This window comes from Varanus komodoensis, unplaced genomic scaffold (genome assembly GCF_004798865.1).
Source record: "Varanus komodoensis strain SLA01 unplaced genomic scaffold, ASM479886v1 scaffold1, whole genome shotgun sequence".
Lineage (NCBI taxonomy): Eukaryota > Metazoa > Chordata > Lepidosauria > Squamata > Varanidae > Varanus > Varanus komodoensis.
Genome location: NW_025335268.1, coordinates 41,646,658 through 41,672,394, shown reverse-complemented (window position 1 = coordinate 41,672,394; position 25,737 = coordinate 41,646,658). Strand labels below are relative to the sequence as shown.

The 25,737-nt window shown below is 37.1% G+C and overlaps 1 protein-coding gene across 1 annotated transcript in view; it reads left to right on the top strand.

Annotated features, from left to right (window-relative positions):
- UTRN (utrophin) overlaps positions 1 to 25,737 on the top strand; it is a 365,154-nt gene that overhangs the window by 159,876 nt on the left and 179,541 nt on the right. Inside the window, exons 48-52 of the mRNA XM_044451088.1 lie at positions 41 to 255; positions 2,155 to 2,272; positions 4,811 to 5,016; positions 6,900 to 7,054; positions 12,796 to 12,985. Of these exons, the coding sequence (XP_044307023.1) occupies positions 41 to 255; positions 2,155 to 2,272; positions 4,811 to 5,016; positions 6,900 to 7,054; positions 12,796 to 12,985 (884 nt within the window). The remainder of the gene's footprint in view (positions 1 to 40; positions 256 to 2,154; positions 2,273 to 4,810; positions 5,017 to 6,899; positions 7,055 to 12,795; positions 12,986 to 25,737) is intronic.

Sequence of the window (25,737 nt, the reverse complement as noted above, 5' to 3'; positions counted from 1 at the left end):
TTAAGTTGATATACTAAATGAATTATGTTGTATTGTTTAGGTTATCCTGTTCTCCAAAAGATGGTGCTAGTGTCCTCTGCCTCTGAAAATGTTGCTCAAACACAGCAGCCTTTGGAAATCTCTGCACCTGCTGATCTGGATAAAACTACAACAGAGCTGGCTGACTGGTTGGCATTGATTGACCAGATGCTGAAGTCCAACATAGTTACTGTGGGAAATTCTGAGGAAATCAATCGGACAATTGCACGCATGAGAGTATGTGGTATCATGAAATATTGTTGTTGGGAGGTCCTGAATATTTTCTGTTTGGTAGAAAGAGAGGACGTTCTCCTTCATAATTCTGTTTGATTGTAAATAAATATAATTTTCAGAGAAGAAACTTGTTTAGGGATGAAGCTTGTCTCTTTTCATCTTGAAATAGGTCATGCCTTTGTGAGCACTGAAGGGGAATGCTCTCAAAGACCTGAGGGCTTTGCACATGTTCCATCAAACTTGTGCACAGTATTCACCTCTGTTCCTTTTGTTTCCAGAATGCCTCTCCCCTTTAAAATAAAATCCCCTCTCACCATATTTTGGAGCAGGAAGAAGGCAGCTGAGTGATGCTCAAGCTCAAAGCATCCTTTCTTCAGTGAGGATGCTCAGCTTTGAGCCTGACTCCATCCCTCAGCAAAGGGTATCTTCTGTGCAATTTCCACTGGGCATTCACCCCACTGCAGTGGCCTGGGTACGCTGTAGTGACTGTATTCCTCCAGCCCCAATTCATTTACTGAAGAACCTAAGGGCCAGAGAAGGGCAATGTGACAGAGGTGGCTCACAGGATCAGGTTGAATGCAACCTTGTTCGAAGAATAGGATAGCAGGTCAGGTTTGCCCTGCCCTTTTATCTGGGGTGATCACAGTTGTGGACATCATTCATCAAATGCTGTAGTTTCTTTCTGAGCACCGTATTTTGAAACTGCTTTGCATTCAGTGGCTAAGTCCTATAATACAATGCCTTTATGTGTTCTAGAACCATATTATTTTAAAGTAAAAAGGAACATTCAAGGTGCATTTATAAGTGCATGATGTTCTTCTATGTTCTGATGTTATGCATGATGTTCTGCAACAAAGGTACATACATTTCAGGTTACTAGAACAAGCTCACTTTTCCTGAAACGTTATCATTATGTACAAATAGTTGCAGTGCATTCAACCTAAAATAATGAATTTAATTAATGTAGGCTAATTGCCTTGCTCAATAACAGTTAATCGTGGAGGTTCAGCCCTAGGCAGATTGCTCTTGAGTTTAAAGAGAGATGTTAATATCTACACTGGCATTTAAAATTGTCATTGTGCAAGGTAACTGAGAAGTATTTACACATATTTATGTTGACATTTTCTTTGCTTCTGATATCAGCAACATTAGAAATTGGAAGCAATCAATAACTAATAGCTTCAGGGCAGGTGTGTATGGCTTTTTTAAACAAAGCAATAGTCAAGTGACTTGCCTAACAATTCATTGAAATAATATATACAATGTGATTTCATGGCATTGATCTCTTTAACTTGCCAGTTCTTGGATACACAACTTGTGGGTTATTATGCACATTTCTCTGCTACTTGTGGGAAAAAAGACTTCTTAAAATGGCAATCGTGTAGGTACAGCTGTAATTTTCTTCCCAAGCAGAAACTGAACAGCTTACAAATATTCATTAAAACAGTAATTGATTTTGTAGTGTGAAGACCTGAAATCAAAACATAAATATTATATTTTAAAGATCAAACAAAAGTCCTTGGAACAGAGTGGCATAGATATCTTAATATACTGGAGAAGATCAATGGAAGCAGAATCATTTGCTGGATTTAGTCCCGTGCAACAATATTAATTTTACCTGCATTGTTTCCTTACACACGTTTGTTATTGTCAGATTAAATAATGGTATATCCCTATAAAGTTTGTGTGAAATTGTAACAGGTAATTAAGCCCTTATTTAATCTGTTGATCTGACTAGTCATGCTATATATATTCTAAGGTTTTAAGAGTATATTTGCTTTTAAAATAGCTTTAATATATATTACTTTAAGAATTTTTACCTGCATATTATTGATGTTGTTGTTTTTTCTGTTTTAATCCTTACCCACACTGCTAACACATTTCAATCCTACCTCTTTTCAGATAACAAAAGAAGATTTAGAACATCGGCATCCTCAGTTGGATTCTGTTTTTACCTTGGCACAAAATCTGAAAAATAAAACATCGAGTTCTGATGTTAGGACAGCAATCACAGAAAAATGTATGTTTGTTTCTGTTGGGTATCTTGGCATGAAAGCAGTTCTATAAGAGATGTGGTAGGGTGGCCAATTTTTGATTTACTATTGAATGCCTACTGAATGGAGACAAGAAGCAGAATTTATTTGGACTTGGATGGAGCATGATAGAACTCCATGGCAACTCATGGAACTGGAGCTGGGATGGATTTCCATGGGTCAACAGAAGGAATCATTAGCAGAGAATTATTCCATAAGTTGAACCTTTGATCAAAGAATAGGTGCTTATCAGATAGGAAAGGGTGCAAGTAGATTTATTTAACACATGAGTTCTTCAATGAAATGGCTGTGCTTTGGTGCTAGTTGGAAAGGCACACAGGACAAATGGCTCGCCATAACCAATTCATACTGCACTATTCTTCTGGCTGTGTTAAGGCAGAATGGGGGTATTTTTGGCTTTTGTGTATGCTCTTTAGGCAAAGAGGAGCAGGATGTTCTGTTGTTCATATCAGTAGAGGTAGGTGATTGGACCTGCAACCATACCCTAGTTTGCCCCTTGCTAGCTATTTCTTCTAGACAAGATGTGAACCTACAAGACAATTTAAGAGTGTTTGGACAAAAATGGGGGTTCACTAGTATGTTCTGGTAACACAGATGTAAAACGAGGGGGTGAGGTCCTCATTATGCGGCCATTTTCTGATCTCTTAACCATGGTGACAAAGGTTTCTTCCAACTCAGAGTCATTGGGTGTTCTTTCATGATTTACTTTCTTACTTTCATTTCTTCATATGTAAGATTGGAAATAAACTGGAAATAGTATGTTTATTGTAAAAAAGGGAAACCTTCAGTGGTAAAAGTGACTATCAGGGGTCTTTAAACTTTTCCACCAGGGGGGCAGTTGAAAGCTGCCAGTGCTGGGCGCGGGCTGGAAAGGCGGTGAGGGCGGGCGGGCGGGGGCGGTGTGTGTGGGCGCATGCATTGAGGGGGCGGGGCATGCAGCGAGGCGAGGCGCAGGCAGGGGCGGGCATGTGCCACAAGGCGGGCGCACAAGGCAGCAGCTTGCTCGCTTGGAGATCGTTTTCTCCAAGCGAGCAAACTGCTGCCTCCCTGTGCGGGGTGTGAGGTAGGCGGCGGCAGGCCGGATAAATGGCCATGGCAGGCCGAATCCGGCCCCTGGGCCGTTGTTTGAGCACCCATGGTATATATCAGTGTCAATCAGTAATCCACATGATTATATGAAAAATTTTTCGCAATCTAGTTAAGAAACCAGGGGAAAAAGGGTCTCTTAAATGGTAGTAGGAAAAGAATGAAATACTTCCATCTTAGGGCCATAAGCTCAAGTAATTACTTAGTTGGATTTCTGAACAGCAGTAAGGGCTCTACAAAGACACTGGTTAATGGTGATAGTTAGAACATTTTCTCTGGTCATGAGAAGATAATTCGACTAGTTATTTGTCAGATGTGGTACCAATATCTCATATTATGTCTACTTAAAACAAAATGAATGCTTCTCAAAAATTGCAAGCTTAAATCAGGTGAGCAGATTGCCTACTCAGAGGAACTTTCATATCCAAACAGAAAAAGTATGTTATTTTACACCAGACATTTAAGATACATGTGTATTTTTTCATTAAATTGCACAAACGGAATACATACATATGTGTCTATAACTCATTATTATGCTAATCCTGGTGTGTGTGTGTGTGTGTGTTCGGTCTCTCTCTCCTTTATGCTGATACCAAAGATTTAGTAATTTTCAATGGCAAAGATTACTTACGAGGCAAAGGAATTTGGATTCTTACTCCTCAGAAAAGAAACTGAAATAAGAAGCAGAGGTTTGACACAAACAATATGTAAAACTAACATAGTTGGCCAGTATAATTGTTACTGTCAATCACATTTACTCATCACAGTTGTTAAGTGTCTTGCACATGACTTAAATGAAAGTTGACACATATAGTTGACACATACATTTTAACATAAAGACTCTGATTTTTATTAGAAAAATCTGAAAATGGAAAATTTTTGCATCTTTCCTCAAAACCCAAGATTCAGAATTTATCCTGACATGGATATTTTCCCACCAGCACATAATTCAAATTAGATATATGGAGCAGGGAAAATTCAGGCAATAATTTGTGTGTGTGTGAGAAAATTAATCCTCTCCTCCCAGAGCACAGTGGTTTCAATCTGGTTTGGGCCATGTACACCCTACTGTATAGTGGAAGGAGGGAGGCAGGGAGAGAAGACCTGCCTCAGCTACATGCTCAGTGTACCATGTAGCTCAGGGATGATACATCAGAGGGAACACATGCATTAAAATTCACTACTTCATATATTAAGATGGACAGGGAAGTATGTTAGAAACATTGTAGGAATGCAAGAGGCTTTGTTGCGATGGGGGCGGCATAGAAATGTTTTAAATAAATAAATAATAAAAAATAAAAAAGAGGGTGATTTGAGTATTTTTTGAAAGGTCACTTTGGGTGAGATTAAGATTGATGGTGGTGCCATAGGCACAGCATATTCACATGTGGTTTATGCTTCTGCCTTGTCTTTTACAGTGGAGAAAGTGAAGAACCAGTGGGATACTACACAGCATGGGGTAGAAGTACGTCAACAGCAGTTAAGACGCATGCTTTCTGACAGCATGAAATGGGATGACCAGAAGCAAGAAATGGAGAAACTGATTGGGCAGTATGAGATCCATCTGCGTGCCATTTTGCAATCCCCTCAAGAAAAGCTTACCAAGCAGATTTCTGAAAACAAAGTGAGTTTAAACATGATGTCTAAAGTCACTCACAAAATGCCAGTTTGAGAGTCCATTTTAAGCTCTTTGGTCCTGCATCAGAGCTTATTCTTTTCAGAAATAGAATGTATCCTTAGTTCTTCTGGTATCTTTGCAAATTGCAAAGGGTGATTGAGTTGCCTACTTAAAATCTTGCTGCTCACAGAAAATTAGTTCTTTTGGGAAATTAGTAAGCTAAAATCTTTCTCCCTGGCACGCCAGTTTCCTGTGAATGAGGTGTTCTTAAAGTTGGGGCATTCTGTCTTGTGATTTCTCATCTTAGAACAAAGGATATCACTTTTTTTTACCTCAGAATAAAGGATACCATTTTTTCTGGACAAGATTATTATTATTCCTTTTCTCTCAAACAGGTAAATTCAGGAAAATTCTTTTAGCCAATATTCCAAGTGTATTTGAATAAAGTAATTTTCAGTCATAGCCTACCGAATGTAAATTTGAAGTAATCAAATGTGGGTTTTTTCATTTGAAATCCTTAAAGGTTTGTGTAGTAGTGAATTAGTCAGTGCACATGTACTTTTTTGACAAAATATTTTAAATATATAAATAAATTGTATACTGCTGTATCCCCATGTAGTAATGTTTTACATCAAGGGTTGAATGACCATCAGCAGTATAAGCAAGGTCTGGAGAACATTTCATTGAATTTTTTTTTTGATGAGGCACGTTTTAAAGAAATACTAGAATGCACCATTATCTTTTCATGGTTTATATGCTGTAGGAAAGAGAAAGGTGCACCTCATCAGAGGATTCTGTGAAACTAGGATTAAAGTTGGGACAGTGGTTGATATTGTAGTCAGCTGCTTTGGGCATCTCCTTTGGATATGAAAAGCTCAAGAGAATTCCCAAAGTAAAATGTAAAGAAAAAACCTTGGCATATCAGCAATATTTTCAGAAGCAAGGAAAAATTTCCAGTTGGGCAATCATGATAGTCTGATGCAGAAAATGCCGTTACGAGTTTTGTGGCACTCTACAGACTTACAAATTTATTATGGCAGAAGATTTTGTTAACTGCAGCATTTTGTTAACATCAGATGCATGAGTGAATTACCAAATACACAAACAGTAGGTACATGGTTGGTGGGGATAAAAGAGAAGATGAAGTCAAAGAGAATTTATATGCAGATCAATTACATAAAGTGATAATTACCTTATTTATAATGGCCATTCACTATCCAGTTTTTGGAGGATGACATAATTCTTGCATTGGTGAGCTGATCAACACAATTTTGTGACACAATGAGCAAAGGTTGTTCCTATTCAAGCCAGAGAAAATATAACTGAACCTGATAACCAACTCTTGTTCACTTTTTTCATTGTAAAAGCCATTAACCAAGCTAATTTTTACTTAGAAAGTAATTTTTCTTTCCCCATATAATTTTGTTACTGCTTCTTGCTTTAGAAGACAGATGTCTGAATTTTTGGAGTGAAAGTAGATATGCATAATTATATATATTAGAAGCAATAGATTCCTGGGGTCATGTACTGGCAGCAACTCCAGCATTTTATTCCAACAGATGTGGAGCAGTTAGGAGGAAAAGGGTTCAGTCCTGCTTATTCCACATTGTAGAATATATGAAAGGCAGCCTGTGGAGTAACCACTATGTTGTCACTGTCCCTTTTGATTGGCTTTGTGCATGCAGTAAGGAATTGGTATCATTGTGGAGCAAATCCTTCCTCTTGTTTCCTGTTCTTTTCATTCTCAGTTGTTTACAGTGTTGGAATTAAATAAGTAAAAATGTAGCCAAAGCTTGAGAGAAGATTCTTGAATTTGTTTTGTTAGGATGTATTAATTACTTCTATATATTTTTCTTATGAATATTAAGTACTATGGATTTGTTTCTTAGATGTTAATACAAGAGCTAGATAAAGGGGATGTTAAAATGAGTCAATTCAATGATCTATCCAACAAACTTCTTCAAGACTACAGTGGTGATGATACAAGAAAGGTGAAGGAAATTATGGATCATTTGAATACCTCATGGAATAACCTGAAACAACGGTATGTGCAAACACATGTTGTTCTTCTCAAATATGCATACTTATAGAAAGAGAGCGAGAGAGCACAGAGATAGGGAAGTAGTAGCTCTGTAGATTTTCGGGCTTAGAACTGTAATCATTCCTCGCGCTCGCTTGCTCGCTCGCTCGCTCGCTCTCTCTCTCTCTCTCTCTCTCTGTGTGCGAGAGAGAGAGAGAGAGAGAGAGAGAGAGAGAGAGAGAGAGAGAGAGAGAGAGAGATTCATAGGACTATTTGTAAATATTCAAGTTTATGTTACTTTAATGAAGAAATGGTCATATGAATATATTTTAGTTCTCATTTGCATATATTCAGGATGGATAGAAGCCTTTCCCTGTATTGAGGATGACACAATCATAATTAGCAAAGCACTGTTAAAAGGTTCCGATATTAGCAACACCCCATCCTTAAACAGTGACCACAGCCCTCTTTCCATGGGACGTACTGTCAAAGAAATTTGTAAAGCCCTACAAATCTAAAAGCACTTTCATTCTCAATATCACCTACAATTTTCCAGTGAACAAGATTATACAGATTGAGAAGAAAGCAAAAGAGAAGTACATACTCCACTTTTTCCTGTTTTGTAGACTCCTAAAGAGGGAGATGTACTTTCACAGATACTATCTTCTTCCTTTTTTATTTTGTGTCTGAAATAGCACACCTAGGGCAGAGTAGTGAGATTATTGATTCTGCTCAGTGCCATTTTTTTATCCTGTAATCCTAATAAAACATTTTTGGCACCATGTTTTCTTAAGAAAGTACTGCATTTATGAGAGATATGTAAATATAACGAAGTCACAGTGGTGTGCAGCCAATCAAATTTGGCCGTATGTTAACATTTTGGAGTAGAATGCACAGGAATCCTATTGGTTGTCCTGAAAGGAATCCAATTTTTGTGAGTGTGCTTGGTGCTTCCACTTTGCCTTGCCTCAAAAAGTTATTAGGGCTTCATAAACAGACACAAAGGGCATGGGTTTATAGTTGGATATCCCTAAGAACTACATTCTTAGTAAGTAATAGCATTGCAGAAACAGTTGTATCATGAATGTACCTCCTGTCCCACCTTAATAATCCCCTCAGAGGAAGCCTGTTATCCTCTTCAGGGAGTTCTGGATTACATTTTGAGAAACCTCTCTGCTTCTTCTATTTTTAGTTTCTCAGGCTAGGGAAGTTCCCTGTTTGATTCAGAAAGGAGTAGAGTTAATGATTTCTCTGATTTGAAAGTAAACTTTTTGCTGTTCAGTCACAACAACTTCTTTTTGTAATAAGTTTCCTGCCTCTTGCTAGTGTTCTTTTTGTCACCTTGAACAATTCTACTTTAGCCTGAAAAAGATTTCCTCTAGAGATGTGTAGATGGATTTGTTTTCATGTCTTCTTTTTAATGATTCTAACTAGTGCATCAGTTATGTCATATTTATTGTGTTAAAACCTGACAATATTTTATCATCTTTTTCTTCAGTCTGTTAGTATTTTGGGGTTCTGTATATTAACTCTCTTTCCATTGGAGTATGATCTTAGAATGTCTGTATGAATTATAAAACATCCCTGATATATTTCAAATCATTAGTCAAACAGCATACACTTTACAGTGCCACAGACTCTGGAATAAAATGCAGTTGCACTTATTCTTAATTTACTCTGTATTTCTTCAAAATAATATTATTGCAGCTTTTAGAGTAGTATATGACTAATTTGTGTTGGCACGGAGGTCTGAAGGTTAAAAATCTGGCCAATTATTTTGAGGTGATTCAGCATGAAGTAATTTGTATTGGGGCTCACTGATGGGAACATTGCACTCAAAATTATTTTAAGTGAAGCCAAGCATTAGAACAGGCTTTGCAGATAAAAGTGAGCAAGCATTTAAAAAACAGCAGCAAGCTAACAACAGATAGATAGATCAAGTTATATTGTGAGAATGTAATATGTGATGATACTGTAATTTGAAAAGCATGCTTTTCCCCAGAATATTTCAAGCCTTCAGCAAGATTTAACATATGGGAAGTAGTCTACATGCATGTATAGCCAATGCAGATCACCACCTGTGATTCAGATGTTCATCTAGGCTTCATCAAACTGTCTGTCTTTGTGATGCATCCACATCTGTGGCTACCAGTTGTTAGTCAATTGGGGCTAAAGCTGGAATAAAGCCATTACTTCTCAATTATTCCTGCTGAAGTAAGACCTTTCTTGAAGCTAGTGTGGAGTGCAGTAGGATAGTATTGAGTTTAAATTAGGGAGTAATACCACAAGTAATACTGTGTAAATATGAAACCAGCCCTGAGCAAAGCATCACCCCGTTTTGAACATTTAGAATTACAGGAACAAGTCTTTTTTTTTTAGCTGATGCCTAGGAAAGAACTGCAAAAAGGGGGTGCCCCATCTTGTGTAAGTGCTTTCTACTATCACAAATGATGATTGGATACAACACTAGTTACTTCACAATGTGATAAAGCAAATGAGTCATGGATTTCTTCTCCCTTTTTTCATCCAAATCTTAGCATATTTTTCTTTTCCTTCATTGCCAAGCTATTTTATCATGTTGTAAGCCGCCCCGAGATTTCGGCAAGGGGCGGCATAGAAATGTTATAATAATAATAATAATAATAATAATAATAATAATAATAATATTGCATGGAGAGGGAAAGGATTCTCTCCACTAGGTATGTCACACAATATAGAATATCCATTCCTAAGAGAGAGAGAACATTTATATCTCATGGAGTAGAAATAATGAATTGTTAAGCATATAAATAAAGCATATTGTAAAGCACTTCTTTAAGCGAAGCGTCTTTATTCAAATAAAAATGAAAAGGTGCCTGCTTATTATATAGGTTCAGGCTACTTTTAAGCTGTTAGCATGAAAAATGTGGCAGTGCTGTATCAGTGAGATGTGTTACACATTGGGTAACCATCGTTTATTCTGTAGGGCTAAGACCATGGTAATTTATCAGTACTTCTGTAACTTTGATTAATGCAGCACATTCATTGTCCCTAGTCTCACAGATATTTTCCCCTGAAGTTTGTCTGGAAATTTTTTTGAGCACATTGCCAAAAACCTTTTCATTTAATTTGGAAAAATACTGAAAAGTTGAAGGGATTTAACATAGCACCTTTTCACTGTCATTTTAAAACAATAGATTTTTTTTTTTGTATTACACACACACATACGCACACACAACTATATACAACAGATATATATTTAGTCTAAGGATTTCAGCTTCTGCCCTTACTAGTACTTGTGATATTAAATGGATGCCAAGAGTGGCAGATGAAATATTGGGAGATGAAAATTCCTAAGGAGAGGAAAACAGAGTATCCAAAGCAAAGATCTTGCAGTCAAAGTTTAATGCTGATTAAACTGCCGCAATACTGAAAATGAAATCTCCACATTTTCAGATAGTATACTTTTGGCTACCTGTTGCTGGAGACAGTAAAGATAGTTCTTTGGCCTAGACGCACCTGTCTGGCCAGTGTGCTGGCCGAGATGGATCTTTGCAGTAATCCAGCAAGGCAGCTCTTACGTTCTTATATGCAGCTCAAAGAGTCTTCCCTTATTTGTCGGTTTTGGGTTAGCTGTTTGGCAGAGTTAATGTTGAAGCCCCGAATCAGCATTTCCTGCAGCATAAGCCTAAGTATGTTTACTGGGAGACAAGTCACTCTGTATTCAGTGGGATTTATTCTTAGGTAAATATGCATATAATTTGCATCCTGGCTGTATTCTATAACACAAAAGGCAACAATACAAGAATGTATTTAGCTTATTTTAAATTACTGAACAAAGCCTCCTTTGGGTTTGTCCCACACAGGCTTCTTGTCAGTACTCATGCAGATAGCTATCCGCAGCACTTGTTAAATGGAAGATTTTTTAAACATTATAATAGGATTGTTAATTGCAACCAAACTGGAAGGACAACAAAATTTCATTGTAGCAGGGACCAGTTAAATATTGATGTCACGTTATCTGTTAATGATACAATAACCTTTATGGGGAATGTGGTACTGGCTATATAATTCTGTGCTGCAGCTCACAGAGGGTGTTGTGTATGGATTTTATTAACCCATGTCCAAATTTTACACATTTAGTGATCTCACAGATTAATTACTGTAAGGCACAAGGCAACATTTTACTGGAAGACGTTAATCATATTAAGATTTGTTGGGGGGGGGGAAATCTGGATTATGTTTGACTAAAAGATCATGTTGGCAGTCACTACAATCTGGTTAGTGCATTACAACAACACATTTAATTTGAGGAAGAGTTTGCAGTTTGCTGCTGTTGGCTGCACACGGTAAATCCTCTGTAGTACTCTCTGAATGAAAATGTTCTGGGATGGCATAAATCTTGCACATATAGCTAACTCTGGAAAGTTGCATTTTGCAAAGCAAAGTACTTGACACAGAAGAAGGGAAGATTTAGATTATTGTGTCTAAGGATCATCAGCCATTAAATATGAGCCAAATGGTACATACCTTTGTTAAAAATAAATCTTAAGCATTTGCTTTAAACAGATAAATGGAATATGATAAATCAACTCCTCATTTGTTTCTCAAAAAATATCCATTGTATCCACTGTTTTGCAGTTCATGTTTCTGCAGTTTGGCATTTGCTTGCTGTAGAGTCTTGGAGGTGTATAATATAGGCATGCACTCATGTACACATTTTCTCTCTTCCTTGACATTTCTTTCTTAGAATACCAAATAATTATTAATAACACAATTGACCAAAATTTAATTTTCTAAGTTGGTCATGGTGCATGAGATTGCTTCAGTTTAGAAAGATGAAAGTCAGCTAAGGTCAGTAGAGCTGTAAATATTTAGGTAACTCAGTTTCTGTGTATTAGGCTGGTCAATCTCTGAGTATCAGACTGAGTACTAGGCTTTGCCTAAAAGAGAAAACATAATAAAGAAAGAGGGCAAAAGAGGATACAGGTTGCATCAATTATAAATGCTAATTTATATGCACAGGTACTCATATAGAAATAATAACTGTAATTTAAATGGGAATAAAAAGCATCTCACCATAGTGCAGAAGCCTAATGTGTGCCTGCTTAATCTGCCATCCATGCCTGCTTTCTCTGTTAATAACCAAATTCAGGGTCCCTTCTGATGTTTTTTGAACTTCAAACTGGCCTTGGACTGGACGACCCTTTAAATGAGGGCACCTACAAATAAAGGACTATTGTCTCATAGCTCTTCAAATAGAGAACTGTCCTCTGTTCTCTAAAGTTGGACCCAAGGACTTCCTATCTAGGAAAAAGTGCAATACAAAAGAAACTCATATGTAAATGACACCCATCCTTTATGTGTGGTTATAATCTTGCAAGTAAGTGATAAAGTGAAAAGTGATAAAGTGAAGGAGACATCCATGTCTCTTTTTTACAGCATTGTGGTTTATACTATATATGTCACTTAGGGAGTTATTTTCATTCATTGTGCATTGTGTTGCTCGATTCCTTGCAACTTATTGAAATGGTGTATTTAAATTCTTCATTCTTGAAGTATTGCAATCTAGTTATGTCAAGAAGAAAAATGTTCAGCTTTATAGAATAATTTTCATAAATGCTAATGTTTTACGTATAAATGCATTCAGATAGAATTTCCAAAAACTGTGGCATACTGGAGAGAAGAAATATATATCAATAGTTCTGCCTTTCATTCCTGATTGCTGTTTGTGATTTTTCTGAGGTCACTGTTGTCAGTCTTTTTTCCCCATTTCTTTTCCTCAGAACTTGCAGTAGGCAGAATGCTTTGGAGGCTGAACTGAAGGCAGTACATGCCTTGCTCAAAGACCTTGAAAGTTTCCTCAAGTGGATACAGGAAGCAGAAGCTACGGTTAATGTCCTTGCAGATGCATCACAGCGGGAACCTGCCACTCAGGACAGCACTTCTGGAATGGAACTGAAAAAACAGATAGCGGTAAATCATTTTTATCGTATCTTTATATATTCAACATGTGCAACAAATAAATAAAAGTAAGAAAGTGTAAATAATGAGCAGTGGAAAAAGCAGCAGATAAAATGTGTTCTGGCTAGGAAAATGCTAAAGCTTAGCAGATTGGCAGGTTGAATGCCTGCAAAAAATGAAGGGTCTTCAAATGGCAATGGAATGCCATCAGGAGATTTTGGAGCAAGACGTGCCCACCTCAGAGTAACTCCCATTAAAACAAATGCTTTTCTATAATCCACATGGCTTCTTTAGAAAATCAGAACTTAAACAATGATGTTTTGAAGAATTCCCCGTGTTGGTAACCTCAGAAACATTTCTGCACTCTTTATTTAGAGGTGCAGTGCATTTAGAACTGGTTTCTTGTGCAATCCTCAATATTACAAATGAGCCTAATCTATGCTTCAAGAAGAGTATCTCGAAGGCCTGTGGTTTCTTCTCCCCCTGGTTCTTTTCCTTGGAAAGAAGTAATTAACAAAATGAGAAATTAACCCTAAGCAAGCTTTATTGGCCAATAGCATGAGCTGCTGGAGGATTCCCTGTTACTTGTTTATTAGCAATCAACGTCCCTAAAAGTTGTGGTTGGCATCTGAAAAGAAAGGACAATCGGCCAACTTACATTTCTTAATTAAATGTGAGGTGTACACTCTGTCTCTTCAGTTTGCCATTAATTTATATTAAAGAAATAACTCAGTATATCATTCAGGCATAGATATTGTTGGAAGGATGGCCGATGTTTAAAATATATGAAGAAACAACTTTCCCATGAAATGGCTCTCTGTGAGTTCACACTAGTAAAGTCTAAAAGCAATTAGGAGGGGTGTTATGTCTCTTGATCTTCTTATGTCTTTGACTTGAAGTTGTCTTTTGTGCTGTTTTGTTTCTGACTGTTCTGGAAATACATAATTATAATGCAGCTACCTTTTACAATTAAGATTTGTAAGATTACCCAGTCTTTTGTTGCTTCAGGGTACTCTGATTCTCCCCCACACCCCCTATTAGAAGACTTAAACTTATATTTGCTACAGCTCATTCAAATGTTCTTAACAAGGGTGGCCATCACATTCAGATGGAATTGAAAAAAGAGAAATTTAGAAAATGCTAATTATTGATTCTAAAGTTGCAAAATTGATTTGTGACCTATGTGGTTTCAAAATAATTCAAGTGTATTTTAAAGGCTGTTTGGAAAATGAATGGGTGTTTCTTAATATATTGTGACATTTAATCACATTGACTTATGATGTTACCAATGAGATACTGGTTGTAACAGGAAAAAGCCAATTTGTTACCTTTACCTGATTGCGGTTTTATCAGAAGCTTTTGTCCCCTTCTTCCTGCTGTTGAAGGGAACAACACAATTGCTTAGTGGTAAATTTGAGAAGTCAAGGGGAAAGTTATGTATTGATAATTTCCTTTGCAGAAGTTGTACATCTACAGTTAAAGTGCCAGCTGGCTTGACTGCTATAGTTAAAATGTGCACATTTTCTTATAAAGTGTTCTTTTATATTTCCTGTAATTATGAAAAACTTTCTTTGTCCTGTTTACATCATGCCAACTCTTCATAGTTATTTTCATCTTAAGCAACTATTTGAATGCATTTTCTCCTTGAATAATTTCCTTTCATTATCTATTATAATATGTTCTCTCCCACTGTACAAATAAATTAGAGAAAATGCTGAATAGCTAAGTCAGGCATGTGCTTATAGCATCAGGAAGAAGCCTTTTGATGGTTTACAAAGTCATATTTGCTTTTTCTTAGAGAGAGAACTTGTTGTAAATGTGCAGAAATGATGATGCAAGTCTTCCTTCACAGAGCATGTTTATGCCTCAACTATTCAGGCTTTTTTTTTGGTAAATGTAATGCAAACAAAAATGATGGAGGCTTACTGGATATTACTTTGGTGGTTCTCCAGACTGTGTGCAAGTGGTGATCAATTTGCTCACTTCTTCAAGTGTCTCTAGTGACATACGGAAAATGACTACTCTGTCTCTATTCCTACATCTTTTTCTATTCATCCTACAAAATCTCCTTCACACTCTTGTTAGAATGCACAACTAGGGATGTGCAAGAAAACTGAATATATGATAGATTTTCACAATTTGCTCTCCTGGGTTCTAGCTTACATGCCTTTTGCTGACACTGAATCATTTCGGCGGATTGAGCTGGCTCATGGACTAATATGAATTGCACAACTTGTGTGATTTTGTGCATATAGGAAGCTGAACAAGATGTTACTCTAGCATGATATGCACAAAGTACACTAGAACAATATGGTTTCCAACTTCCAATTTCTGCAAATCACACAAACTGCATTAGTCCAATTAGCATAAATCATGCTATTGCATAAATTTCATTTTTCAAAGTGCAAATCACGGCCTGTCTTAGAGACAGAGAAGTCCACAAAAGCTACCTGTTTCAGTTGATTTCTGATCTCTGAATTGGGAACATGAAGGAACTAATGAGCTGCTTTTCCCAGAATTGGTCCATCCCTAAGTACAAGGAGTCTAGCTGGTTGCTAGGAGCAGCAGAATCTTTAGAGGTTTGAATAAAATGCTTCATGTTCCAAGAGGTACCTCCTTAGTAGCTTTTGAATGCCCCAGCCCTAGTGTACAGACTGTGTGCACCAGTCTCCCTTATGATACTGGAAAGGGTTCTGGGGTAGTCCTACAGATTGCACAGCATGACTGCTTCAGTCAGGAGAAAATGTGAGGCTATTCCTACTCTTTTGAAAAGTTAAGCAATTCTTTTCTAATTAGAAAGACGTGCAAAGAAAGTATCTGAACATTTCACTGTGGCAGCTCAGTATGTCAGGAAAGCAAAATTTGATAGCCTGGTACTTTGCTTAAAGCAGGGAATGCCTGCCATGACCTTTGTTTTATAATTCTTTGTGCCTTTTGGGGGGGCCCATAATCTGAAGCACTATACCACTATTTGCCATGTTTATTAAGCATTTGCCATCCTACCAGCATCTTTTGGAACTGAGCACATTCTGTCTTACTGAATCAAGGAAATCCTGCTTTCATACAATTCTGGGATCTTCCGGAATCAGTTCAGTTCTCCTTGTGCAGAGAGTGAGAACGTAGCCCTGTGGCTTTCTCTTAATGTCTTCCTCAGGAACAAAAGGTCATCTGAGTAGACTTAGAGCTCTGAGCTAGACAGATTTTTGGTTTGATGCAGCAAGGTGATTCATATATTCCTGTAATGCTTAAAAAATGTTACAAATACAAAGCAATTACTATTCCACACCATGCAAAAGAAAATGAATATTCAAAGTGCAATATTTGTGATTGGATATTATGTGATTTGATAATTCATTAATAATTTCTGCGGAGGAAAATTGAGGTATACCTTGCATTTTTCACCCAAACATTTCACAGTAAAATGCCAATAACAAACTGTTGTAAATGTCACCACAACATAAGGTAAGAACTATAATTTCTTCCACATTATACTACATATTCTAGTGAATGTTAGCACATTTTTGCAAGAACTACTTCATAAATACTTTAAATTGTATTTTGGTTTGATTTTGAATAATAGCTGATGTGAGCATGCAGGCTCTCACATCTACTGTGAATTATTTCTATTTCTTAGATGTTTATTTGCAGCATTTTAACAGCCGTATGTACTCTATATGTTCAAAAATACTCTAATTAGATAGGCTACAGTGTTTGTAATCAGTTATGCATATGAAGGAATGAACCACCATTTTTACTGTAACTTTTCCTGTCCTTGTGTTAAATACTAGAGGAGCTTGACTAATTAATTTTTTATTTTGAAAAAGTGTTGTGTTTTTCATATTCCAAAGGAAAATCCTTCAGCTATATTTATTTGTGTTCTGCTGTCTATGAGAAGCTAATTTATCTGGTTTGTCACTCAATTCACACCCTAATCTCAACAATCTGTGACTTGTTTAAATGCCTTCCATACTTCCTTTGAAAAGTCATTTAATTTTCAGGTTTTGAAGATAAGCCAAAGGGTATGCTTATTAAGCAGAAAATATTAACAAGGTTATTGCTATCCTTAAATCTTTCTGCTTACTTTTTTTCATTTGTATCATGAATCAGCACTTCAAAATTTTCTACATTGCTTTGTGCTTTGAACTGCAGTTACAAAAGACATGCATGCATGCAAATTTTCACAATCTGGAAAGTTCATGAAAATAGGACAGAGGTTTTTTTTTTTTAACAAGTAAAAATGTAGTGTGTGTGTTATGACCTTTTTTTTTTAAAAGGCTGTGCAGATGGTATGTGTTGGTTTCCAATTAGTGAAGTTGATAGAAAAACAGGGACATCTCTATGGCTGTACTTGCAGTTGTCCCAAGAGTTAGTATGTACCTGTGTCATGGCTTTCTGGAGGAACTAAAATTAGGAAAAGGTGTCTACTTGAATGAGAATATGAACTATTAGAGAACTATTTAAAGGGAAAAAGAGGATTGCTGATAAGAACTAGGTCCAGCCTGGAAAGATGCAATTCAGACAGTATATTTGGGAGCCTGGTGAAAATAGCTTCATATTGAAAATGTTTATCTAAATCTGGGTTGGGCAACTTGCAGGCCAAATGTATCCCCCCCTCCTCTTGTGCAGTGCCTGAGACCCAAAAAAACCATGTGACGTCAAATTCCAATGGCAAACCACTAACGAAACTGTAGTTCTAATGAATTTTGCTATGTGACATGAGTCAAACCCATGGAAGGATCTGAGGAGTAGAAAGTGGTTCCTGGTCACTCCAAATTTGCCCATCCCTGAACCATATCCAGAAAGTAAGCACCAGAGTTGTTGTGTCTGAGGGATGTATTAGAAAGGATGAAGAGAGAGAGAGAGCATGAGTGAGCAAGCGAGCTCTGGGGTAATGCTGTAGCAAAGCCTTGGAAGAGGCAATGAAATTAAATATTCAAATACTACAGAATTAATTTGAAAAGAAGTATAATAGGCTGCTGTGTGTTACAAAAACATACTATTTTAAGAAGGTTCAGGTGCAGGAAGGACGCTTGTTTTCAGACAACAGAAAACATATGGAGAATATGAATAACATGTAGAAAATAAATTTTGAAAGAGAGTATGCTACCAAGAAATAGGCTTTGAGCAAAAGATTTTAGGAGGGCACATAGTAAACAAATTCTCATGAACAATAATCAAAACAATCCTATAGGTCCAAGATGCCATCTAGAGGGCCATAAGATTTTTTCAGATTACTAAATCCAAGGTCAGAAAAGGGATCCAAACTCGTATCTGGGTTCTGTGCACCAATCTTCCTCCACCCTGATGGACAGCCTGGAAAGAATTCTCTAGGCTACTTCTTCCCTCTCTGGAGGTCTAGAGGATTTGCAGAGCAGAAGGAGCATGGTGGTGACTTTTGCCACCATATTCCTTTGCGCTGCATAGAGTGCCAGTAATCCTCTGAGTTTGGAGGCCTATGGACATCCTTATTGGCTTGCATCCTCAGCTAACTAGGAGGCTGAAAAGAGGGTAAATTACGTAGCAGCATATGAAATGTTAAAATTGCAGCTTATGTTCACGTGCAAATAAATAATCAAGTATCCCTGCATAATTTCCAGGTGGGTGGAAGCAAAAGAAATACCAAGTTAGGAGTGGTGACAAAGTCAGGAAAATACAGGCCAAGCAATAGATGTTTTGCATTGACTGTTAAAGGGAAATTGGTGTAATATAAGGAAAAAATATAAGGGGAAAAGAAGATGAGATCTACCCTGGATTTTTATTTGTCTTGGTGCAACACTTAGACCACATGTTATTGCACAGCACCACTGTTGCATGCATGATCTTTAATGTGAATGCCCCTCTCCTCTTCTTACATTACAGTCCCAAGGAAAAGATTATAGCCTTTGATTCCATTTTCAACCTCCAACCACTGTTTGTTGCTGCAGGCAAACTTTAACTATGGTTTGGGAAAAGAAATCATTTAAATATAGGTTAGTAAACTTCAGAACCTGGTTTGAGTACTATTTTAATGGAAATGTGGGATATAAATGTAAATAAAATCAAATTAGCTACTTCACACACACTGTGGTTAATTGAAAATGGAAGCAAAGGCTTCTGATCTCTTTCTTGGGCCCACAAGGAATTTAGTGTTAAGTTTGAATGCAACCCAAGTGTATGGCAATGTTTATAAGTTAATTAAAAGGAAACTGCTCATTATGAAATGCTGGGTGTAAAATAGCCACTAAAGGAGTCCATGTTGGCTAAATGCTTGCCTGATTAAAAAGGTGGTGTTGTGTTGCTTCTGGTGGATACTTTATTTCAGGGTTTTTCAGGATTCAGAGACAAGTTTTTTAGTATGTTGTTGCTGATCATATGGTAAACCATGAACAGTTTTTGGGTTAGATTGTGAGAACTGATAATGTTTGGAAAGTAAAGTGTGAGTGGACAGAAATCTTAGTAATGAAAGTAAAAGACCACTTAGGGCTGCTGAATCAGTATAAAAATGTCACAGTGAACATGTATGCACTGAATCTGATCAGTGTGAGCTTTCTCTGATTGGGCATGGAAATGGGAGGAATTCTAGGGAGAACAATTATTCCTTTTTTAGGACTGTTTTGAGTTTTTCCAGTGGATATTTTGGAGAACATTGAAAAACCTCTCATGTGAAATATTATCTCTTCTGGAAGGGTTTTAAAATTATATATTTTAATTATTTTCCAATCCAAAATACAAGCAAAATAACACTACATTTAAAATACCAACATAAAAATAGACATGCAATAAACTAATTATTGCACTACTGTGTTACCTACCAAGGATACATGTCAAAATTCAAAAAAAAAAAAAACAAAAACTTCAAACATTGCAGGACCTTCTCCCCTTCCAAAACTGTAATGGTTCTTTTGATAGCTCTAATCATTCCCTTTTTTAAAAACATGATAAATGCACCCCAAATCTCATTAAGCTTATTTTGGTTTATATGCCCTCTTTCATTTTAATATCACATGTTAATTATTATTAATTCCAATCTTCTCTATACCAATCAGACAATTCGTAATGCTTTTTTATTTTCCAGTTCTTAGCTATAATTAGTCTTGCTGCAGTTACTAAATTTGTTATTCTTTATTATTCTAACTTTATTGTTTTGATCAAATATTGGAAGTAATGAGAATGGAGAGCATATATCTATATTTAGACTTAATATTTTACTGTACTCTTTAAAAACCTCTTCCCAAAATTTCAATATATATTGCATTCCCACCACATATGGAAATGTGTACCCACTTCACAACCACTTCTCCAACATAAATTGGAGCAATTTATTAGTACATAAATTGGAGCAGTTATTAATGTGTACTTAGTACCTAAGTAGTTAGGTACTACTTATGTATAATTTTCTAGAAATTATCCTTTATTCTTGGAAGGGCTTTAAAGGCAAGGTTTAACTTCTTAAACTTGTGTAATACAAAGATAGTTTATGTAAATAATCAGATTAGAGAATGTGAAGTCCCGAGTTTTCTGTAGGTATATTCAACACCCAAGTCCAAGATATATTTTTGCACTGGGAGACTATTGACATCTTTGTGAGGAGAACAAATAGGGCTCAATTACGGTCAATAAAAAAAACACACAAGTGAAGTTAGAATACTAGCCTTTAGGGAAATGTGACTTCATGGTACACTGTTGATTTCAAAGAGAATACCTCTTTTCTCCTCCAAATCAGAGATGACCCCACCTTCAAGCTAGATCATTTTGTTTATGAGCCAATTTCCTGGAGTATTTGACATTTCCAGATTGGTCCACCATCTAAAACTGATGCTGTAAAAACTGAACTAATGATGTGAAGTCACCATCACCCATCTTAGTTTGCTTCTTGGAATTCATCCCAAACTCAGAATTGTCTGGTTCTCACTGACTGATTGGGTCTGTGGCCTTGGCATTTCATCTGTGTCTCTTGTTCCATTTTTGAATCAGAACCTGAGCCAACAATCTATATGATTGCCCTGTAACACTTTTCAAACAAATAATATAAAATACACAAAGAAAATAGAACAACATTGACAAATGATAACAGAACCATCCATTAAAAATAGTTACTTTTGGCTTCTGTGAAGATTCAGGCTATTTCAGAAGGATCAAAATGTGTTCTCTAAAATTTGAGCTACTTGATAGGCTCATTGTAGGGTGAGGATGGCTTGTTGACATTGATAAAGAAGGATTAATATGTATTTGCAAGTCTGTTGTGGTTTTCTGCTCCTCTGGCAACTCTTAACTTTATGTTAGCTTATCAGACAGCATGATCTGCCGCTACTTCTCAGTCCAACCTTCTATAGGCATTCTCACAGAGATTTCCTACTGTTTGGCCCTCTCCAGCCTTGCAGCTGCCAGTGGCGTCCTGATTAGATTTTTTAAAAGCAGAAGTCATTGTTATATGACAGCAATGCCCTCTCCCTTGCCTAGTGACCCTATTGGTCTGCTTCCTGTGAGGTTATCCTTGTACTTGGCAGGTAACTGTGTTTATTTACCAGGTCTTTAATTGAGTCAACTCTCTAGTTAGTTACCAACTAAAGACAATGGGCTGTTCTGTGATCTGAAGTTGAAGAGCTTGTAACTTTGGGTCTTGCAGTAAGTCTTGGGGATTCCTGGCCTTCTTGGGAGCAGCTGCATTATATCTTTGAAAAAGTACTTGGTTCTCTTTCATATAATACTATATCCCATATGTATAGATATCATGAGTAAATAGGCTCTTGGAGTTTTTACAGTTTGGTCATTTTCATACTGTTAGCAGTAATGAATGTTATTGTGAAGCAAACCTTTAAATATTTGTGAAAATCCTGGTAGCTAATTTGAATGTCTTGGTATAGATGCATACAAGGAGAGCCACATACACACAAAGAATGCTACTGGTGCAGACCATGTATTGTTTTTGCTTTGCTTTTCAGGACGCATTATGGTAATTGAAGCATACAAACACGTGTAGTAGTCCGTATAAACCCTGTCATGGCAGGTGGAAAGAACCATGTGACATTATGGAGGTTTTCCTCACCTTTCATAGTTTCTGCGTTCCTGCAGTACCAGGCTAATGTGAGATGGAGCCATGGTGGCTCAGTACCTCTCACGCAGAATCAGGCCTCTGAGTGGGTAGGTTGGTAGTGAGTTGCCAGAAGAACTGTTGGGGAGGATCCACGACAGCTGTATTCTCTGCTGACACTCTTTGTGGTTGTGAATATTTTTTCCTTTAGTTCATATTGGCTGGTGTCCTGGATGGACCCCACCACTTGCCTTGTAGTGGGAGAATAGAGTTACTTGCCTAAGTTGTTTTTGCTTGTTATACAGCTTTTTAAAGTGAACTTATTTTTTGCTTGTGAGAAATGTTTTGCTATTTAGCATGAGTGGGTGGTTTGAGTTTTGGTGGATTGGTTGTTGGACTAGATGTCCTTTTTACTCATCCAGTTATGTTGTTCTCTAAAGCACAACACTGAGATTAGGTGATGCTACTGCCACACTGTAGGATACCTATTTAGTGTATTATATTTATTTAAGATCCCAACTTTCTCTCTCCCCCTGTAGAACTCAAGGCACAACATACATGGGTATCTGGGTACTTCTGTCACCAGTCCTGGATTTGCTTTGCTTCTGTACAGTAGCAGCTTCAGGTTCCTTCAGAACATGATAGAATGTGATAACAGTTTGCCATTCTCTTGAAGAATGCTGTTATTGTTAAACCCATGCTAGTGTTAGAAGCAAAAGAATGACATGTTATGAAGTGTCTTGCTTAAGAACCTGTAAGTGATACAACTTGACAGAGATTTGAAGCTGTGAAGGTCCTGCCCAGGGGGAGGGAATGGGAAGGTGAGTAATCAATAATGAAAACAGTGTCTTGTGAAAATTATACCAGTTGATCCTTGTTCAAAGGGAAAGGTTCTAGCTGGAAATTTCACTACCATTCCTTTGGGAGCTTTTGAGGCAAATTAGCTTTAAGTGAGTTTTCACAGGAAAGGCTTTGCCCCCTGCAGGTCTTCCTTTTGTGTGTGATAATCTAGCTTTTGAGAGCTGCTGCTATGTGATTTATTAGCCTTTAACGTATGGCTGATATAATTAGGGCAGGTATCCTTCTGCTCTTCTCATAAGATTTATAGCACACTGTGTTATTCACTTGCTCTGCCGCTCTGCCAGAGCTGCTTTTAGAGTGAGCGCGAGAACATCTTTCTCCAGAGCTAGGGAAGGAATTCTATTCTCCGTTTTCATATGAAGCATATCCAAGAGGAGAACTATTGTGATCATGTCGGGGCAGTCTTCCCAGAGGAATTCTGCTTTGTTTCTGCAGCTCTCAACCATCAATTAATAAACCTTCGGTAGTATGTAGTTCACCATTTGGTAGCAGGCATATTCATCTGATCAACAACTTCCTTTCTCTGGAGCTGCTGAGCAAATGCAGGCTTCAAGGATGCAGACAAGCTTTTACTTCTGTATATATTTGGCTGTTTAAAGGGAGACATACTTTTAACACGATGCTAGCTGCCTTTGCTTTTGAGTCTCTTATTCGGAAAAGCTTTCCTGGAAGCGAGCATGCTCAGAGAACTGGCAAATCGTAGTCCAGTGACTAGGAGGAAATGGTAGTTGCTCTTCATCTATAATGCAAATTTTGAGGTGTCTTCAGAAGTGTGGCAAACTTAAAATGATGGCGGTGGTGAGAACATCTCTGCAGAAAGTTGTGGTGTTGTTGCATCGCTTGCAGAGAATGGCAGTTTCATCTCCACGTTATCAGAAGCTTTGCAAGGTGAGTAAATATTGGAAAGCAAGACTTTGTAGTTTTTCTTTCTTACAAATTAGATGGGAATGTTAATTAGAGCACATTAAGATTGGCAGGTCTTTGTGGTATGATATTAGAAGTATTTTTCTGAAAATAGTAATTCTGGTAACTAAAATTGGTAGTTAGACCCTTAGCTTCTTTTTTACTCTTGTGTGAAATCAGAGTGTTTGAAATTCTACTTTGTGCAAATCATATTTATAAGGCTGGTCTAATTCCTGTACTGCATATATTCTCAGTGTATTGTAAGCTTTCATCCTTGGTTTGAGTTTAAAACTGTCAAGCTTGTATCTGGTTTCTGTCCAATTTGCAACTAGCATTGCATTTGCTGTGTAAACACTGGAGTGTTTTTTTCTACAAATTTAAACAGGAAAAAGGTAAAATAGTTCATAAATGCACAGCTTACTTTTCCATTCAGTAGAAGCCCAAGATGTCCCAACACTTTTGACAGTAACTTTTTCATGTCATGCTCTTAATGGTGCTTCTGAGGAAAGTGGGGTGGGGTTGGGTTGGACTTGAATTGTTGTTCCATAAATTCTGTACAGTTGCAGAACTTCTTCTGTTGTGGAAGTGCTCCCACTTGCTTCCTAAAAGTAGGCTTCAAGATGTTAAACTGACATAATTACTTTCAGTATCATTCTTTATGCCTTACGACCATTATTGAGCCATTTCTGATATAGCCATAAAGCCAGACCACCAGCAGGGAGAGGAGGACTGGAAAGATTCCTCTTCTGGTAGGATATTGGAGAACTGATGGGTCCCTTCTGTAACTTTGGATCAGAGCAGCAAAATAAATTAAGGGGCAGTATGATAACCAGAGTGGAAACCTGTTTGGCTATGTTTGCCAGAACTTTTGCAATTCTTGTTGGAAGGGTTAGTCTGTGTGCGTTCCTTCGATAGGAAGGTATAAAAATGAAATAGTATTAATTTACTGCAGATTTTACATGCAGGTGCATTTTCTATCATTGAAGGGGGAAGAATCCTAGTATCATGAATATTTTTCATTTAGACTACATTACTCCTTAGAGTTATTTAGGAAAACGTAGATTTCTAAAATGCTGGTGCCTTCTTCAAGGGGATGATGTTGGTTCCCTAAGGGTTTCAGTAGTCATATAGTGAATCAGGTGACTATTAATTTTATAAAAATGCGACTTTTGAAGTAAGGTGGCCTTTTGGGTTTTAGTCTTACACTGTTAAGAGACTAGATTTCATAGGTGATACTGCTGCTTTGGAGTGGAGAGTTTCCTACTGGAAAGGAATAGGATCTTTCTCATTTGCAGGGAAACATATAAGATGTCGATACTGTGTATAAAGTCAACAAGTGAGGCTGTGTATGTTTGTGAGCTGATTTTTCAGAGTCTTTCAGCATAAACAGGTAGTAGTAACTTTGTAGTAGTAGTAATAAGATACTAAAAGTAATTATTGCTTGAGTGGAGCAGATGTCTTTAGTGATGCATATGTCTTGCTGAACTTGGCTCTTTCCAGTGAAGCATTAAAAGAAGGTTTTGTTCTAGGAACAGGAATCTGTATTTGTCATACAGAAATGTACACAATCTGAAACTATTAATTGGATATATAATTCCTGTTCAAAGCTGTCATTTTCTAGAGGCAATGAAGTAGTATTTTAAATTATGTATGGTTGTTTGTTCACCATTTGACATCTGAGTTTGCTTCTAATTCTCATTAAACTGCAATTGGGAAATATGTTACAATCCCAACATCTTCCACCAGGTGTCAATGTAAGGCAGAGATATATGAGTGGGGGGGGTTTATTTGTCAGAAAAGAGAATGTAATGTGGACTATAAATTTAATGGGAAACTTCAAGAAAATAATTAATTGTACTAATCTTACGCTAAAAGTGAGATATTTCTGATGTGGTTGTATACCAAAATGAGGTGGTGGCGGTGGTTGTTATTCAGCATTCTAATTTTAGTGCAATCTGGACACTTTATTTGTACTCTAGATATAGAATAA